The sequence below is a fragment of the Convolutriloba macropyga genome, chromosome 5, assembly GCF_964194025.1.
Source record: "Convolutriloba macropyga chromosome 5, txConMacr16.3, whole genome shotgun sequence".
Classification (NCBI taxonomy): Eukaryota; Metazoa; Xenacoelomorpha; order Acoela; family Convolutidae; genus Convolutriloba; species Convolutriloba macropyga.
Genome location: NC_134472.1, coordinates 26290021 through 26310170, shown reverse-complemented (window position 1 = coordinate 26310170; position 20150 = coordinate 26290021). Strand labels below are relative to the sequence as shown.

General features: G+C 32.5%; 1 protein-coding gene across 3 annotated transcripts in view; it reads left to right on the top strand.

Moving 5' to 3' along the window:
* The first annotated feature begins 333 nt into the window (after positions 1–333).
* Positions 334–20150, top strand: part of LOC142339266 (uncharacterized) — a 92601-nt gene continuing 72784 nt past the window's right edge. For 2 of the 3 annotated variants that reach the window (XM_075389158.1, XM_075389156.1), the window contains exons 1-3: positions 334–587; positions 719–847; positions 920–982. In XM_075389158.1, the coding sequence (XP_075245273.1) occupies positions 518–587; positions 719–847; positions 920–982 (262 nt within the window). In that variant the 5' untranslated portion in view covers positions 334–517. The remainder of the gene's footprint in view (positions 588–718; positions 848–919; positions 983–20150) is intronic. The other variant, XM_075389157.1, reaches the window with a different exon arrangement.

Genomic DNA, 20150 nt, shown 5'->3' with positions numbered 1-20150 from the left:
GTCGGCTACCACATATTAAATCAATGACAATTGAAATGAGTGAATCAGTTACCATTGAGCAATAAATTGGATCTCTGGCGTTCATGCCCCCCAGCTTAGTAGGTGCATATTATTTGCACCCTCAGACGCACTGCTATAATTTTACATAAATATGTAATGGCTCTGTAACTTGGGTGCATAACATAATGGGGGGCTTAAACGGAAAAGCTCCAAAAAATTTATGTAACCAGTTTGTTGACTTAACCTTTCTAAGCTGATTTTTTTGTGTTCCTACAAAATGGGGATCATAATTTACTAGTGTTGTGAGGTCTTATTTAGCTTTCGCGTTCTACACTATTGATGTGCTTAACTTAGCATCATAGATTTTTTTGCTTGAATTTTGATTTTTCATGTGTGCATCATCAGTCTGTTTTTTTTTACAGTTAAGACTTGAAAATAACAGCACAAATTAGCCCTCTAGGGCAGAAAGATGACCCAAAGTTAACCTTACAAATGCGTAGAAAGAACTGATGGTACTATGACATCAATGGAGAAGCTAATGCGCAGAATAGAAGAACAAAAGCAAGGCAAAGCTGCTACGCAAGCAGGTAAGTTGGATATTGTGAATTGAATGATACCCTATCTTGAGTTTATGGAATATTTTTTCTCATTATTGGTTATCGAAGAATTAGATGACCTTGATGTTAGTTTTTTTTGTTAAATATTAATAGTCTTTCAGACATTCAAGAGTTGTTGAAGCGTGATATATCTTGGGATGAGATCAATGGCAGCAAGCACCCGGAGGCCCAGTCTAGTCAACCGAAAGTCAGAAAAGTTACTCAGGGACCTGCTGCTCCAAACTACTTAGGTTCGTGAACAATAGTGCAATCTGTGATATTTTATTTTAAAAAGGAGATATTTATCGTTCGCCTTTGTTTAGGTTTCAGCAAAGTAGAAGAGATTGGCCATCTGCATCACGAATTGCATACAAAGAGGCATAATGGTGAGTTTTTCTGTAAAGGCATATAAACAATGGATTTATAAAGATAGGGGATCATGTTGCATCATTTGGTTAGTTAGTTTCGTTTCATTTAAGGGCGCCGCTCATTATTGTTTAGAAACTACCGGTTCTCTTGTTGTCATCGATAAATTAATTTGATTTGATGCATTAGGCAACATAGATATTCATACATCCTTCCTATATATTAAACCTAAGACATGATAAGGGATCATGTTTAACGACAGCTTAAAAATGCATGTTTAACAAACAAAAATACACGTTTAAGGGGCCTCTGAATACAATGTTTAAGAGCTATCGGAGAACATGTTTAAGAAGCATCCAAGAGCATGTTTAAAGGCAACGCCGTATCAGCAGAAAAACAATAAATTTTCAGTAAATTTTGTCCTATTGCAAGTTTGCTTTTTAAAAAATTTGTTAAGAAATGGGAATTGTAGTGCAGTGGTTTGTTCACTGGGGTTGGAATCGGAGGTTGAGGGTTCTAGCCTGCAACAGGAAAGGAGGCAGGAGAAAGTTGGTGTCCGGATAGAAAGCTTGCTCTGGCTGGTTATACCTTTTTTGTTTCCTAATGTAGTACTAACATTAAGTAGTCTTTCGTTTCTTTTTAATAGCCGCTCTCATCTTCTCAGTCGGCTATTATAGCGCTCCTATTTTTTTTACAATTCAAAGAATTTGAATTGTATTGGGACGCTGTCTTTTTTTTAAGATCTGTTCAAACATTTTCATGATTTTGAAGTGAAATTGGAGTAGTGATTTTGGTCACGCCGAAATAGGAAGTTGAACGAAAAAGCGAGTGGTTTTGCGGCGTGAAATTTTTCGCTCTAAATTTAAAGTAGAGTGAGAAAACGGTGTTTGAACAAAAATTCGCTTTCTCGCTAGTGGTTTTTTGTTCACATGCGGCAATTTCACTTTGATTTTTACTGTTTTTTCAATTTTTTTGGATCGGATTTTTTTCTAAACGGTTTTCCCAATCCATTCATAGTCCGTTCTAGGTCTAATTTTCTGTTAAGTCAATGAAAATTCTTTGAATTATACGTCAGGACTTGTCCTGCTATGTTTTTTTACTTCGTCGAACTTTTTTCGCTTTACCCATTTTGCCGTTTTTTCGACATTTTGCGTGAAATCTTTTTGACTTCTCTAGGCTAGTTTCACTCTTCTGTCATTCTGCTAAAAGTCCTTTTAAACAGCAGCTGCTCAGCAAAGCAATTCAAAATGAAAAGAGTCAGTATAAAAAATCAAAGTCAGAAATGGAAACTGGATAAACCCATAAAGCCCATTTTTAGATGCCCGGTACTTGAACTTTGTTCTCATAAGTTTTAGTTACTATATATAATGCTTATTGGTATTGATACTAGACCCTGCAGCCTCGCACTGAGAGACAGGAGTATGTTCAATTACGAAATGACATCAAAATAATTTGCACTTAAAAATGTTTTATATACAAATCAATATTTCAAATATTTTCTTTTCAATCCCAATAGAGTTATGGGAATCAACGGCGGCTATTTTCTGACAATCTGCCGGGTATGTTTTTTTTGTAGTTTTCTCAGCTTTTCTTCTCTCATTCTTTTCTCTCCTCGTGTCTCTCTTTTTTCCTATCTTTGTTTTCTCTAGTCTTCGTTTTCTCTCTTTCTTTGTTCTCGTTTCGTCTTGTTTTCTCATTTATTATTTCTCATTCTTTTTTCTATGACTTTCTTCTCTGTCACTGTTTTTTCTTCGTTATCTGCTTTACTTTTACTCCTTGTTTTTCTGTTTTTTTGCTGACCGTTTTCTGTTCAGTCTTCTTTCCTTCTCTTCTTTTGTTTCCAAACCCTTTTTAATTTTTACTTTCTCTTTTTTAACTCTATCCTCTCTTTTTGTTTTTCCTAATTTCTCAATTTTTCTTACACTGTTTTGAGTGCTACTTTTTAAAATTCTTTTCTAGATCTCCTCTAGAATTCTGATTCTTCTCGCTTTCCTCGTGTTTTGTTTTTCTATTTTCTTTTACAATCCTTCTTCGTTTTTCTTCTGCCTTTGTCCCTCCTTTTTTCTATATCGAGAGAGGTAAGTTTTTTGTCTTTTATTTTTATTTTTCTTGTTTTTGTCTAATTCATACACATTTTTTGCCTGATGCTGGACAATCAATCAACAGTGAGGACAATCAATCAACTTCACAAATTTCAGACTCACAATTTTTTTAGGTGGTCGAAAAAAAAACAATGGGGAGCTCGCAGTTTCATTGAAAAAGTCAAATTTGACTGGCTTGTCTCTGGATCTTTTAGGCATTATAAAATATCTAGAACTCATTGATGACAAATTGTGATAATAATTAATTTGGTGAGATAACGATATAAAAAGTTGTATTTTGAAAGAAAAATTAGACCTTTGTACGAAAGCGAGAAAAAAATCAATTTAATTTGATATCCACAGTGGTGGTGTCCATTTACAATCTGAACATGGGGTATATCAATTACAGTCAAATATCAACGGGATTGAAAAAGGTATCATAATGTCAAAATTTCGAGAACCCAATTTATTTTTCGGAAAACAACTTTTTTTTTACAGATTTCACATTCCGACGGATTTTGCAAAATTTGCTAGGGAACGGCAGAAAGCAAGGAAAACAGACATCTCACAGCTACAAGACCTCCAAAGCTAATTTTCGCAGATTTATTTTGATTTAGAGTAAAGATTTTCCAGTGGTTCCGACTATGTCAAAACTGTTGTTCTTTTGCGGTAAAATAAATTGGAGAAAAACTGATTTAAAAAGAAGCTATTTTTTGGAAGAACAGTTAAACCTAGTTCTAAATACGAATGCGAGAAGAAAGATTAAATTAACTTTTGTATCCACAACGGCCGGGTCCACAAACAACCTGAATATGGGACATAGCAATTAACAGCAGAAAACTGACAATCGTTTCTCAAGAGGGTTGAAAAAAAATAAAATATTTTGGTCAAAATTTCGCGAGAAATCAAATTATTTTTAACTGTTAACGTTTATTAGAATTTTGAATGGACATGTTTGTCGTGTCCAGGTTGTTCATTATAACCGTCTACTAGTAGTTACCGACAGATCTTGACCGTCAGCGGGCCAAAAATCAACTTAGGAAGAAATTTGCGAAAATAAGCCTTTTTTCGGAAGAAAGCAGACCTAGTTCTTTAAGTACGCAACGGATAAATTCCACTTTGCCACAATCCCAAAATGTTCATTTGCATTCTGAATGTGGGATATATCAATTCCCAGTTAAAAATAATTTCTACTTTTGTAATTTTCACATTCTGACTGAATTTCTTTTAAATTGCAATCCGTTTGGTTGGTACAGCCTAGGGAACTACAGAAGTAGTAAGAAACCAGTACACCTGAACTCACTTTTTGGCTGATTTTACCCAAACATGTTCGATCATGCGCGCGGATGAAAAGTTCTTGGCAATTATTCCCTTTTAGTTTAGGATTGTTGCCTGAATATGTAATAGACATACCTCAACTTAATTTTGAAATAGAGAGATACCTTTTTTATGGGTTATTTACTCAAACTCCGCGGTTATCTTGTCTCTTGATGGTTAATTATTGAGACAGAGGAAACACAAACAAAATAACCATACTTTTAACAGATATCTTGGAACTATTATTTTGCTTTAAATGTAAAAATGAAACAAACAAAGAAATTAAATTAATAAAGCAAGGTTAAGAACAATCAATAAACTATTTATAACAAACATCTAAAAAATTTAAGACACAAAATTCAGTTTTAAGTCATTGTTTTAAGTTTTATAAATGCACCCGTTTGAAACCGCATCTCCGTCAGCAGCTTCTGCATACATCTATTTGTGTGTTGTCTGGACATCTGGATATTTCAGGGAAAGCATGAGTAGAAAAAGAAATCTATATCCCCTAAAATAGCTGTTATTGTCACAAGAAGCTCTTGCGCGGAGCAGTCGCAGGTTGTTGTATCTCCTCGTCATTACTTCTTGAGACTCCAAACCGGGGTGGAGTTGGGCAGCTATCCCCTATTAGAGCTGTTATTGTCACAAGAAGCTCCTGCGCGGAGCAGTCGTAGGTTTTTGTATCTCCTTGTCAATACTTCTTGAGACTCCCAACCGGGGTGGAGTTGGGCAGCTATCCCCTATTAAAGCTGTTATTGTCACAAGAAGCTCCTGCGCGGAGCAGTCGCAGGTTGTTGTATCTCCTCGTCATTACTTCTTGAGACTCCCAACTGGGGTGGAGTTGGGCAGCTATCCCCTATTAGAGCTGTTATTGTCACAAGAAGCTCCTGCGCGGAGCAGTCGTAGGTTTTTGTAGATCAATACTTCTTGAGACTCCCAACCGGGATGGAGTTGGGCAGCTATCCCCTATTAAAGCTGTTATTGTCACAAGAAGCTCCTGCGCGGAGCAGTCGCAGGTTTTTGTATCTCCTCGTCAATACTTCTTGAGACTCCCAACTGGGGTGGAGTTGGGCAGCTATCCCCTATTAAAGCTGTTATTGTCACAAGAAGCTCCTGCGCGGAGCAGTCGCAGGTTTTTGTATCTCCTCGTCAATACTTCTTGAGACTCCCAACCGGGGTGGAGATGGGCAGCTATCCCCTATTAAAGCTGTTATTGTCACAAGAAGCTCCTGCGCGGAGAATTCGCAGGTTTTTGTACCTCCTCGTCAATACTTCTTGAGACTCCCAACCGGGGTTGAGTTGGGCAGCTATCCCCTATTACAGCTGTTATTGTCATAGCGGAGAAGCTCCTGCGCGGAGTAGTCGCAGGTTTTTTTATCTCCTTACCGGGGTGGAGTTGGGTAGCATCTTCAATATTCAACGCTCACTGGACAAGCGTTGTTTCTTTGCTGGCGGCTCTTCCTCTGCTTCGAAATCGATATACGGACATCTTGAGAACGGCCTTTCCTTGGGAGTTGCATCAAAATCCATTAGTTCTTCATCATCGGACTCAATTTGAGAAGTTTTCCAGAATCCAGGATCAGGTGGAGAATATGTTTCTTCAACCTCACTATCCAGTTTTTCAGCTAAATCTCCGATACTTTCACGTTCATTCATCTCAATATAGGACTTTAGAGTTCTTTCCTGGTGTTTTCTCTGTTTTTGACCAATTTTGTAGTGTCCATAAGCGTATGAGCGAATGCCATCACTCAGATAATAACGTTTATTGTCAAATGCACTCAAAGCAATTTTGTTAGACTCTGTTATGTTGAGTGTGTGTTTGTCACTAGTTATAGATGTTACTAGTTTTCTCAATGGTGATCTGGATTTGAGCACATCTTTGAACTTATCATGATGAAGTTTCTTTTTCACATGTTTGCTCACACCCTTGGCACTTTGTTTGACTGTTTGCAAAGTTTTTACAGAGTAAGCTTTTGGTTTCAGAAAAACTGCTTCCATCACAATGTCACCATTCAGTTCATCTGATAATTTAAGTGGCACTTTTATGTTCAATTCACTATGTAAGTGATGATCCTTGGGATAATAACTCAAATCGAGTACGTGTTTCAGCTGTTTAAGATCTTCGTAAATGTCATCCGTCTCAATTTCATAAAAGAGAGAATCAGTGTCACGATACATCACTTGAGCTTTTTTGTCAAACAAAGGCCTCATTTCTTCATAATGAAACCTGTACAGGTGTAGTTTTGAAAGATCCAAAATAGCAGCACCCAGATAAGTTGGTTTATTCCACCTGATCTTTCTGGCTGAGAGTGATCCCAACAAGGTTCTCTCGAAATATAGTGAACTTCTCAAAATTGCACTTGTTGCAATAAAATTTTGCTTTCTCCTCATTTTCAACAAATACCATCTTGTAACGACATCTCAAATTTTCCATCGTTTTTCCGAAGCATGAATTGTTCAACAGTTTGAAAAAGTTCTTTTCAAAGGTGCTGATACCGGGTTGTTGTCGCAACTTTGTATTCTGCTCAATATAGCACTTCATAAAGTCACTCTGGTTGAACTTCAGAGTCTTATGTAGTCTGGTTACTTGGAGCCCCTGTTGACAATAAAATTTCAGAACTGAATAATGACATGCATAATTTTGCTTTGACTGAAACGTTTCGAGAAGCTTCGGGATATGACTGGTCTTGTTCCCCAATTCTAATTGATACTGAGAAAGCATCTCAGTATCAACTTTTAACTTTTCAGCAGCCAAAGGAAAATCATTGTGATTGTCATGTAAGTTGCTAGGATAATTCAGATCAACCATTACAAAGTACCCAACATCACTTTCGTCAGATGTTTGCATAATTTTGTCCAAACTGATGTCTGACCATTCAAATCCTCCGGTTGGCAGTTTTTTCATCATTGTTCTACCGTATAAGTTAACGACGTCCAGAAAAAGTCCATACGTACTCGGTTTTTCTTCATTGAAGTCGTCCAAGTATTTGTTGTTAGCTTTCATATACCGCTTTTCACCAATTCCATTCAATCCTCCACGGATTGCTCTCTCGCAAAACAACAGCATATCTGTATCGGAGAGCAAGTCCAGTTTCACTTCAGTTGTTTTCAGCATTGCATCCCATGAAATATTGGGTGCACTATAGTAATCACAGGGTTCTAATCCATATACCTGATAAAAGAGTCTCCGGCATCTTTCAAACACGTCAGCCAGAAGAATGACATCAGTTGTGAGATACAACATGAGATAGTCACCAAAATTTTTGCAGCCAAATATATTCCAAACTTTCTTAGCGTGCTGAACATCCTCCTCAGAAACATCAATTTGACCAGACAGTGAATTTATCCACTGATCACCATAATGAGGCAACGACTTTTCAGAGAGTTTCACAAAGCTATCGAGATACGAATATGGGAAAACTCCTTTCTTTTGCAAAATGTCGACATGTTTTGGGAAATGTTTAGATAATTGAATGTAGTTCTTTGTTTCGAGTGTTGTAGCCAGAGTGTCAAGACTCCCCGATAAAAAACGAAAGCTGTCAAGGAAACGAAATTCTTCGTACATTAGCTTGTCATCTTTGCTTTTACCAACAGGAACAAAGAACGAGAATGAGATGTATGTCTCACTGTTGCAAGGAATTACTGTCAATTTTTCTTCCGATTGGATTTCAGTGTATTTCAGTAGATGATGTGCGTCATATTTACTCAAATTGTGGAAGAAAATAGGCGTAAAAGTCTGCGTACGAAGCTTCAGATTGCAGCTGTTGTGTGCAACTCCGTAGATTTCACCAGTAAAGTGATCATGATGGATTACTTTTTCGTCGTTCAGACACATCTGACAAATAACACATCTTTTACCCTGATCAATCATTCTCATTCGTTCTTCATCAGATATTATGAGGCGTCTATGCTTCTGTTTTCTCTCAGAAATAGATTTGGCGTTCTCTCTGAGCCACTGAAAAAACTCTTCGATGCATTTCTCACCTTCAAAACTGTAATAATCACTTCCACCAGCTTTATCAACAGCACAAAAACCTATTGCGCAAGGTTTCTGAGTTTCTTTGTTCAAGGTGTAGCTATTCTCAGGATTCTGGCGGCAGGTGTCATGCTTAAGGCTGACAGCCTCTGTGTCGGCATAAATCACTAAGGGAACTGAAAACGTTTTATGCCAGTTTGTAAATTCGATTTTTGAGTCTTCCGTTGGCATAGTAATATGAACAGCTTTATGCTCCCCACATAAATCCAAATGTTTCTCCAGTGATATGTTGTCTTGAAATCCGTGAATGCAACGTTCGCAAAACTTGTATCGGTGGTGTTCTTTACCACTGAATTGGTGGGCCATGAAAGCGTGAAAATTCGTTATCAAGCAGTAATGACTAGTAAATTCATCGGTCAGCAAAAGCAAAGGAATAATTTTTTGTGTTTTTATTTTAGACAAATAAAGTGGTAAAATTTTGTTTTTCTCGAAACCAAAAAGATTAATTCCAATATTGTTTTGTTTCTCAAACTTTGGAACATCCGTCAAAGACATGGGGAACTCAATATTATCCAAATTGAGTTTGTGCAAATTTTGCTTGTATTTGTTTTGCCTCTCTCGGTTCTTGTTCTCAGGATACAATGCAGCAAGTAGTGAGTATGCGAAACATCTGCTGTCATTGTTTCGTATATTCAGTAGAAAATGGTTTCCAACTAAAGTGGATGGTGTAGCAATGTAGCTGCTTCCTCTGATAGGTTTAAATTTGTTGATGTTGATATCTATGTGATCAATTTTCTGAACAACGAATCCACTTCCACCGGTTGAAAAAATCTGGATTGAATTGTTCATTTGGTCAACCATTTCAAAAATTTCATCATCTGATAGTTCTGTTGTTAAAGTTTTCGACTTTGTGTTTGCATGACAGCCGACTTTGGTATCATCTGTTGGTTTCAACATCTGTACAAAAACAGAGAGTTGAATTTTCAAAGGTCCAAGCTCTGCTATTTTGTTTCTCACAAATAATTTAAGGTCTTCGAGATGCTCCGTAACAAAGGTGAACACATCAATTTGGTTGTCCGCTTGTATCCTGAACGACTGAAAAAACTTTCCAATAGCTTGTTTCTCTTGTAGCTCCAAACTGCATTCAATCTTCTCGGAAAGCTCTGTGTGAGTACCATGAGCGTCTTCCTCATGTCTGGCACACGATGAAGTATCGCCATAAATTTGTGTACATTGCTTGCACTTCGCATACGTCTGACATCTATGAACTGTTTTCAAATGCTGAATCAAGTTCCTGCTCTGAGTGAACTTCTTATTACATTGTCCGCATTCATAGTCTGCTGTTTTTTCATATTTTGTGTTATGCTCCTCCTCCATATGCTGCAAAAGTTTCTGCTTCTTGTTGTACTTCTTCGAGCACTCGTCGCAGTTGAAAGTCTTCATCTAAAACAGAAAAAGGTATATTAATATTTGATTACTGATAATCATTTTTAAAAGCATATCAAAAGGAGACTCATCCACGGATCATATATAGTAACTTAAACCATACAATGAATAAAAGGAATTTAATCACTTAACCTATTCAATTAAAATTCCTAAGAGATACTATCAATGAAATCGGTGTTTTAATTGATTTTGACCTTGTATAAGATTTTGTGGTTTTTAAATTTTGTGAGCTCACAAGGAATGACCTGATTGAAATTCACTCTAACACAATTAAACATGGAAACAATAAGTGTACATTTGATTTTAAAAATTCCGAAAAAAATAGCCAGTTTTTTTAAGAATCAGTAATCTAAGGAAAAGTGAATATATTTAGACGTTTTGTTTTTGTATTTTTCTATCTTTAAACTGCTGTTAAAAAATTTGGTTTTAATGAGAAAAATAGAAACTTACACTTCTTATTTGTTTGAAATATTTTGCCTGAAAAAAAAACATTAGTTTGGGACACAATTTGCTTGACTCCAATCTAAGCGACTGGTTTGCACTTGTTGAATGCTTTAAAATGATCTATCTAACTAAATAACTTGCTTTTATAGTTTTTGATTGTTTCAAAAAAAACTTGGCTCAAACTGATGCGATAATTTGAGATTGAACCTCAAAAAAAATGGTAGTCCTCAGTTTTGTTTTCCAAAATTAGGTGGTTTGCTTTAAATTAGGAGAAAAAAGTTGGGAACTCTCTATATGGCAACCACTTGCAACAACTAGATTCAATTATATAAGATTAAACTTACTTCTATAAGATTTTTGTTGTTAAGTTTTTACAAATCAAAACTAATTCATTGGGAAAGAAAAAGAACGACTGATCTGTAGTTGTTGAATGCTTCAAAATTATTATTTTTTAAAGCAAGGATTGTTTTCATGGTACTCTTGTCTCAAACTGATGCGATAATTTGAGATTGAACCTCAAAAACATGGTAGTCCTGTTTTTTTCCAAATTTTGGTGGTTTGCTTTAAATTAGGAGAAAAAAAGTTGGGAACTCACTATATGGCAACCACTTGCAACAACTAGATTCAATTATATAAGATTAAACTTACTTCTATAAGATTTTTGTTGTTAAGTTTTTACAAATCAAAACTAATTCATTGGGAAAGAAAAAGAACGACTGATCTGTAGTTGTTTAATGCTTCAAAATTATTATTTTTTAAAGCAAGGATTGTTTTCATGGTACTCTTGTCTCAAACTGATGCGATAATTTGAGATTGAATCTCAAAAACATGGTAGTCCTGTTTTTTTCCAAAATTAGGTGGTTTGCTTTGAATTAGGAGAAAAAAGTTGGGAACTCACTATATGGCAACCACTTGCAACAACTAGATTCAATTATATAAGATTAAACTTACTTCTATAAGATTTTTGTTAAGTTTTTGCAAATCAAAACTAATTCATTGGGAAAGAAAAAGAACGACTGATCTGTAGTTGTTGAATGCTTCAAAATTATTATTTTTTAAAGCAAGGATTGTTTTCATGGTACTCTTGTCTCAAACTGATGCGATAATTTGAGATTGAACCTCAAAAACATGGTAGTCCTGCTTTTTCCAAAATTAGGTGGTTTGCTTTAAATTAGGAGAAAAAAAGTTGGGAACTCACTATATGGCAACCACTTGCAACAACTAGATTCAATTATATAAGATTAAACTTACTTCTATAAGATTTTTGTTGTTAAGTTTTTACAAATCAAAACTAATTCATTGGGAAAGAAAAAGAACGACTGATCTGTAGTTGTTGAATGCTTCAAAATGGATATTTTTAAAGCAAGGATTGTTTTTCATAGTACTCTTGTCTCTCTAAAATCTGTTTGAATTTTTTTGTGTTGAATTGATTTTTTGTTTTGTGTGGACCCAGTGGACTTAGGCTAAAATCAAGATAAGGCCCTAATGTTTTTTTGACTGACTTGCGACTTGTTTTACTATTCATGAATTTTATATCTGATTAGAAACTCGATGTAGAGTTGCTTAAAGTTTCCAACTGACTTTTTCTCCTTGATGTTTTTTTGGGTTGCTTTAAAAACTGTCAGATGAATCTTTTACTTACAGAAAATTATGTTTTCAATAAAGTGTGACAGAATCAAATCGTTGGTAATTTGGGTTGCAGTAAAAGTTTTAATGCTTTTGAGGTTCAATAAAAAATTTGATAAAAGCAATCTCTAGATGCAATATGACAAAAAAATTGACTGAATTTTCAAAAATTGATGATTGTGACCTCGGTGTTCAAAACGAATTTTCTCACAAGTCAACTGAGGACATTTTTGTGGTTGACGAACACAATTAATTCAACAGTCAATCAAAAGTTAAAAGACTGAAGAGAAAATCATGTTTTACATATCAAATTTCATAGCACACTAGTTTATTATCGTACCTTGCAAAAAAAGGATCACGAATTTTAACTAAAGTTGACAAAAATAAAAAACTTTAAAAAAATGTCAAAATCCATATAGTTGTCGTAATTTTTTTCCAAGAAACCAAAAGTTTTTCAGTTTTGCTTCATCTGGTAAGTTCAAGTTCGAGTAGATTGTAAAAGGGCTGTATTGTTTCCTGAAGGAGAAGGAGTCTACCCAATTGATTTCTGGATTGTAGTTTTGTGATTTTTAATCGCCATTTTTTGTAGCATGGGAAAAAAAATCTGGCTTTTTTTTGGGTAGCGCAAAGCATATTTTGTCTTGCTGATCTTTGTCATAAATATCAACATTCTGTTTCTGTTCAGTTTATTTTGACAGTTTAACAAACTTTGACATTGCAGATCCCCGCACTCAGTACCACATAATGTAAAACGGATGCTCAATTTGCCCTTGATTACGAAATATGCAACTTTTATCTAGATAAGTTTTTTTTTCGGTTCTATAAATTGGTTAAAAGTTATTGTTACTACATATACGTATGTAGTACATAACGTTCATAGTTCATACTGTAATTTTGAAAAAATTCTTGATGTTGAATTTCTTCTTTGATGCTGCCAATCGAATCAGCAAAATAAATGCTTCTTCAACAAAATGGTCTGAACGTTTTTATTTTAGTTTTTCATTCAAAAACAAACTTAGAGAAACTATGTCATAGTCTATGACATCTAATAAAAACTAATTTGCATCTATTGACTGCTGGAAACGTTTATTACAAATTTTAGGATGGTTTCGAAAAAACAACCTCAACAAAAATTCATGAGTAGTTACTTAATGATAAGAAACTTTTGCTAATGTTCAAACTTTTATCTGAAATTTTCTTTGATTTTAAATAGATGAACTCTTTGGTACGTTTTTGTTTGCATATTTCAATTGAACGTACATTAACAATTGAACAGCCTCCAGGACAAAATTTTTGTTTTGTTTAAATATAAGTGAAAGTGAATTTCACCGCTTATCTTACAAAAACTCAACTCGTATGTTTTACATAAAGGAGATTGAATTTGATTTAAATCCAAAACAAATATGCTAAGAAATGCGCATAGTGGTTCTACTGACCTTTGAAAACTTTTTTCTCTTAAAATCCTTAGTTGATTTAGAAAAAACTTTACCTACAAGAAATGTCTTTACTATGAACTTTATATCTATGATGACTCATTGACACTTTTTTGAAATATTTCTGAACAAATTTATTTATGTTGTAAAGCACTAACGGAATTTAGTCGAAAATTTCTGTTGCAATTAAGATTTGCAAACCTCCAACGATGCATACATAGGACTATTAGGGAGTTTTTAGTGCTTTTTGAGACCGTTATTTTAATCAAGTAGACTGACGTTTGGTCTGCAAATTAAGTTTAGGCGAGAAATCTTTGCTATGATTGAGGAATTTTGATTCAATGACAAGTTTATTTCGATATTTGCTATATTTATATCTCAAAATAAGAAAGTTTTGGTGTCAATCCATTTTTTTTCACAGATGTGAAGAGAGAGACAAATGAAACAAAGAAGCATTTAGAGAATTCTTTTTGGCAACTTAATTTTTAAACTTAAATTTCAAAACTGCTTAATTTTTTTACCTAAGGCAATTTCCGTTCAAAATTTCAGTTGACTATCGATTACTCATATATTTGTACATTAGGAGGGGGAAATAATGTAAAATTGACCTTTGATGACTCATACATATGTTATGTGAGCAAAATTGATGTTTTTTAAAGTAGTTTTGTGTTAGTTTTCACTAATGGGACAACTTTTCCTTAAGAAATTTTTCTCTAGGACTTGTACATTAAGAGGAAAAAAATGATGTACAATTGACATTTGATGACTCATACATATGTTATATGAGCAAAATTGATGTTTTTTTAAAGTATATTTGTGTCAGTTTTCACTAATGGGACAACTTTTCCTTAAGAAATTTTTCTCTAGGACTTGTACATTAAGAGGAAAAAAATGATGTACAATTGACCTTTGATGACTCATACATATGTTATAAAAGCAAAATTGATGTTTTTTTAAGTAGTTTTGTGTTAGTTTTCTTTAATGGGACTACTTTTCCTTAAGAAATTTTTCTCTAGGACTTGTACATTAAGAGGAAAAAAAATGTACAATTGAACTTTGATGACTCATACATATGTTATAAAAGCAAAATTGATTTTTTTTAAAGTAGTTTTGTGTTAGGTTTTACTAATGGAACAACTTTTCCTTAAGAAATTTTTCTCTAGGACTTGTACATTAAGAGGAAAAAATGATGTACAATTGACCTTTGATGACTCATACATATGTTATAAAAGCAAAATTGATGTTTTTTAAAGTAATTTTGTGTTAGTTTTTACTAATGGAACAATTTTTCCTTAAGAAATTTTTCTCTAGGACTTGTACATTAAGGGGAAAAAAATGATGTACAATTGACTTTTGATGACTCATACATATGTTATATGAGCAAAATTGATGTTTTTTTAAAGTATATTTGTGTCAGTTTTCACTAATGGGACAACTTTTCCTTAAGAAATTTTTCTCTAGGACTTGTACATTAAGAGGAAAAAAATGATGTACAATTGACATTTGATGACTCATACATATGTTCTGTGAGCAAAATTGATGTTTTTTGAAGTAGTTTTGTGTTAGTTTTCACTAATGGGAGAACTTTTCCTTAAGAAATTTTTCTCTAGGACTTGTACATTAAGAGGAAAAAAAATGATGTACAATTGAACTTTGATGACTCATACATATGTTATAAAAGCAAAATTGATGTTTTAAGTAGTTTTGTGTTAGTTTTCACTAATGGAACAACTTTTCCTTAAGAAATTTTTCTCTAGGTCTTGTACATTAAGAGGAAAAAAATGATGTACAATTGACCTTTGATGACTCATACATATGTTATGTGAGCAAAATTGATGTTTTTTAAAGTATATTTAAGTTAGTTTTCACTAATGGGACAACTTTTCCTCAAGAAATTTTTCTCTAGGACTTGTACATTAAGAGAAAAAAATGATGTACAATTGACCTTTGATGACTCATACATATGTTATATGAGCAAAATTGATGTTTTTTAAAGTATATTTAAGTTAGTTTTCACTAATGGGACAACTTTTCCTTAAGAAATTTTTTCTCTAGGACTTGTACATTAAGAGGAAAAAAATGATGTACAATTGACCTTTGATGACTCATACATATGTTATAAAAGCAAAATTGATGTTTTTTAAAGTAGTTTTGTGTTAGTTTTCACTAATGGAACAATTTTTCCTTAAGAAATTTTTCTCTAGGACTTGTACATTAAGAGGAAAAAAATGATGTACAATTGACCTTTGATGACTCATACATATGTTATGTGAGCAAAATTGATGTTTTTTAAAGTATATTTGTGTTAGTTTTCACTAATGGAACAACTTTTCCTTAAGAAATTTTTCTCTAGGACTTGTACATTAAGAGGAAAAAAATGATGTACAATTGACCTTTGATGACTCATACATATGTTATAAAAGCAAAATTGATGTTTTTTAAAGTAGTTTTGTGTTAGTTTTCACTAATGGAACAACTTTTCCTTAAGAAATTTTTCTCTAGGACTTGTACATTAAGAGGAAAAAAATGATGTACAATTGACCTTTGATGACTCATACATATGTTATGTGAGCAAAATTGATGTTTTTTAAAGTATATTTAAGTTAGTTTTCACTAATGGGACAACTTTTCCTCAAGAAATTTTTCTCTAGGACTTGTACATTAAGAGGGAAAATAATGATGTACAATTGACCTTTGATGACTCATACATATGTTATATGAGCAAAATTGATGTTTTTTAAAGTATATTTAAGTTAGTTTTCACTAATGGGACAACTTTTCCTTAAGAAATTTTTTCTCTAGGACTTGTACATTAAGAGGAAAAAAATGATGTACAATTGACCTTTGATGACTCATACATATGTTATGTGAGCAAAATTGATGTTTTTTAAAGTATATTTGTGTTAGTTTTCACTAATGGAACAACTTTTCCTTAAGAAATTTTTCTCTTGGACTTGTACATTAAAAGGAAAAAAATGATGGACAATTGACCTTTGATGACTCATACATATGTTATATGAGCAAAATTGATGTTTTTTTAAAGTATATTCAAGTTAGTTTTCACTAATGGGACATTTTTTCCTTAAGAAATTTTTCTCTAAGACTTGTACACTAGGAGGAAAAAAAATGATGTACAATTGAACTTTGATGACTCATACATATGTTATAAAAGCAAAATTGATGTTTTTTAAAGTAGTTTTGTGTTAGTTTTCACTAATGGAACAACTTTTCCTTAAGAAATTTTTCTCTAGGACTTGTACATTAAGAGGAAAAAAATGATGTACAATTGACCTTTGATGACTCATACATATGTTATAAAAGCAAAATTGATGTTTTTTAAAGTAGTTTTGTGTTAGTTTTCACTAATGGAACAACTTTTCCTTAAGAAATTTTTCTCTAGGACTTGTACATTAAGAGGAAAAAAATGATGTACAATTGACCTTTGATGACTCATACATATGTTATGTGAGCAAAATTGATGTTTTTTAAAGTATATTTGTGTTAGTTTTCACTAATGGAACAACTTTTCCTTAAGGAATTTTTTCTAGGACTTGTACATTAAGAGGAAAAAAATGATGGACAATTGACCTTTGATGACTCATACATATGTTATATGAGCAAAATTGATGTTTTTTTAAAGTATATTTAAGTTAGTTTTCACTAATGGGACAACTTTTCCTTAAGAAATTTTTCTCTAGGACTTGTACATTAAGAGGAAAAAAATGATGTACAATTGACCTTTGATGACTCATACATATGTTATGTGAGCAAAATTGATGTTTTTTAAAGTAGTTTTGTGTTAGTTTTCACTAATGGGACATTTTTTCCTTAAGAAATTTTTCTCTAAGACTTGTACACTAGGAGGAAAAAAAATGATGTACAATTGAACTTTGATGACTCATACATATGTTATAAAAGCAAAATTGATGTTTTTTAAAGTAGTTTTGTGTTAGTTTTCACTGATGGAACAACTTTTCCTTAATAAATTTTTCTCTAGGACTTGTACATTAAGAGGAAAAAAATGATGTACAATTGACCTTTGATGACTCATACATATGTTATAAAAGCAAAATTGATATTTTTTTAAAGTAGTTTTGTGTTAGTTTTCACTAATGGAACAACTTTTCCTTAATAAATTTTTCTCTAGGACTTGTACATTAAGAGGAAAAAAATGATGTACAATTGACCTTTGATGACTCATACATATGTTATAAAAGCAAAATTGATATTTTTTTAAAGTAGTTTTGTGTTAGTTTTCACTAATGGGACAACTTTTCCATAAGAAATTTTTCTCTAGGACTTGTACATTAAGAGGAAAAAAGTGATGTACAATTGACCTTTGATGACTCATACATATGTTATATGAGCAAAAGTGATGTTTTTTAAAGTGCATTTGTGTTAGTTTTTACTAATGGAACAACTTTTCCTTAAGAAATTTTTCTCTAGGACTTGTACATTAAGAGGAAGAAAATGATGTACAATTGACCTTTGATGACTCATACATATGTTATAGAAGCAAAATTGATGTTTTTTAAAGTAGTTTTGTGTTAGTTTTCACTAATGGAACAACTTTTCCTTAAGAAATTTTTCTCTAGGACTTGTACATTAAGAGGAAAAAAATGATGTACAATTGACCTTTGATGACTCATACATATGTTATGTGAGCAAAATTGATGTTTTTTAAAGTATATTTGTGTTAGTTTTCACTAATGGGACAATTTTTCCTAAGGAAATTTTTCTCTAGGACTTGTACATTAAGAGGAAAAAAATGATGTACAATTGACCTTTGATGACTCATACATATGTTATATGAGCAAAATTGATGTTTTTTTAAAGTATATTTGTGTTAGTTTTCACTAATGGAACAATTTTTCCTTGAAAAATTTTTCTCTAGGACTTGTACATTAAGAGGGAAAAAAATGATGTACAATTGACCTTTGATGACTCATACATATGTTATATGAGCAAAATTGATGTTTTTTTTAAAGTATATTTGTGTCAGTTTTCACTAACGGTACAACTTTTCCTTAAGAAATTTTTCTCTAGGACTTGTACATTAAGAGGAAAAAAATGATGTACAATTGACATTTGATGACTCATACATATGTTCTGTGAGCAAAATTGATGTTTTTTAAAGTAGTTTTGTGTTAGTTTTCACTAATGGAACAACTTTTCCTTAAGAAATTTTTCTCTAGGACTTGTACATTAAGAGGAAAAAAAATGATGTACAATTGACCTTTGATGACTCATACATATGTTATATGAGCAAAATTGATGTTTTTTAAAGTATATTTAAGTTAGTTTTCACTAATGGGACAACTTTTCCTTAAGAAATTTTTTCTCTAGGACTTGTACATTAAGAGGAAAAAAATGATGTACAATTGACCTTTGATGACTCATACATATGTTATAAAAGCAAAATTGATGTTTTTTAAAGTAGTTTTGTGTTAGTTTTCACTAATGGAACAACTTTTCCTTAAGAAATTTTTCTCTAGGACTTGTACATTAAGAGGAAAAAAATGATGTACAATTGACCTTTGATGACTCATACATATGTTATGTGAGCAAAATTGATGTTTTTTAAAGTATATTTGTGTTAGTTTTCACTAATGGAACAACTTTTCCTTAAGAAATTTTTCTCTAGGACTTGTACATTAAGAGGAAAAAAATGATGGACAATTGACCTTTGATGACTCATACATATGTTATATGAGCAAAATTGATGTTTTTTAAAGTATATTTAAGTTAGTTTTCACTAATGGGACAACTTTTCCTTAAGAAATTTTTTCTCTAGGACTTGTACATTAAGAGGAAAAAAATGATGTACAATTGACCTTTGATGACTCATACATATGTTATAAAAGCAAAATTGATGTTTTTTAAAGTAGTTTTGTGTTAGTTTTCACTAATGGAACAACTTTTCCTTAAGAAATTTTTCTCTAGGACTTGTACATTAAGAGGAAAAAATGATGTACAATTGACCTTTGATGACTCATACATATGTTATATGAGCAAAATTGATGTTTTTTAAAGTATATTTAAGTTAGTTTTCACTAATGGGACAACTTTTCCTTAAGAAATTTTTTCTCTAGGACTTGTACATTAAGAGGAAAAAAATGATGTACAATTGACCTTTGATGACTCATACATATGTTATAAAAGCAAAATTGATGTTTTTTAAAGTAGTTTTGTGTTAGTTTTCACTAATGGAACAACTTTTCCTTAAGAAATTTTTCTCTAGGACTTGTACATTAAGAGGAAAAAAATGATGTACAATTGACCTTTGATGACTCATACATATGTTATGTGAGCAAAATTGAAGTTTTTTAAAGTACATTTGTGTTAGTTTTCACTAATGGGAGAACTTTTCCTTAAGAAATTTTTCTCTAGGACTTGTACATTAAGAGGAAAAAAAATGATGTACAATTGAACTTTGATGACTCATACATATGTTATAAAAGCAAAATTGATGTTTTTTAAAGTAGTTTTGTGTTAGTTTTCACTAATGGAACAACTTTTCCTTAAGAAGTTTTTCTCTAGGACTTGTACATTAAGAGGAAAAAAAATGATGTACAATTGACCTTTGATGACTCATACATATGTTATATGAGCAAAATTGATGTTTTTTAAAGTATATTTAAGTTAGTTTTCACTAATGGGACAACTTTTCCTTAAGAAATTTTTTCTCTAGGACTTGTACATTAAGAGGAAAAAAATGATGTACAATTGACCTTTGATGACTCATACATATGTTATAAAAGCAAAATTGATGTTTTTTAAAGTAGTTTTGTGTTAGTTTTCACTAATGGAACAACTTTTCCTTAAGAAATTTTTCTCTAGGACTTGTACATTAAGAGGAAAAAAA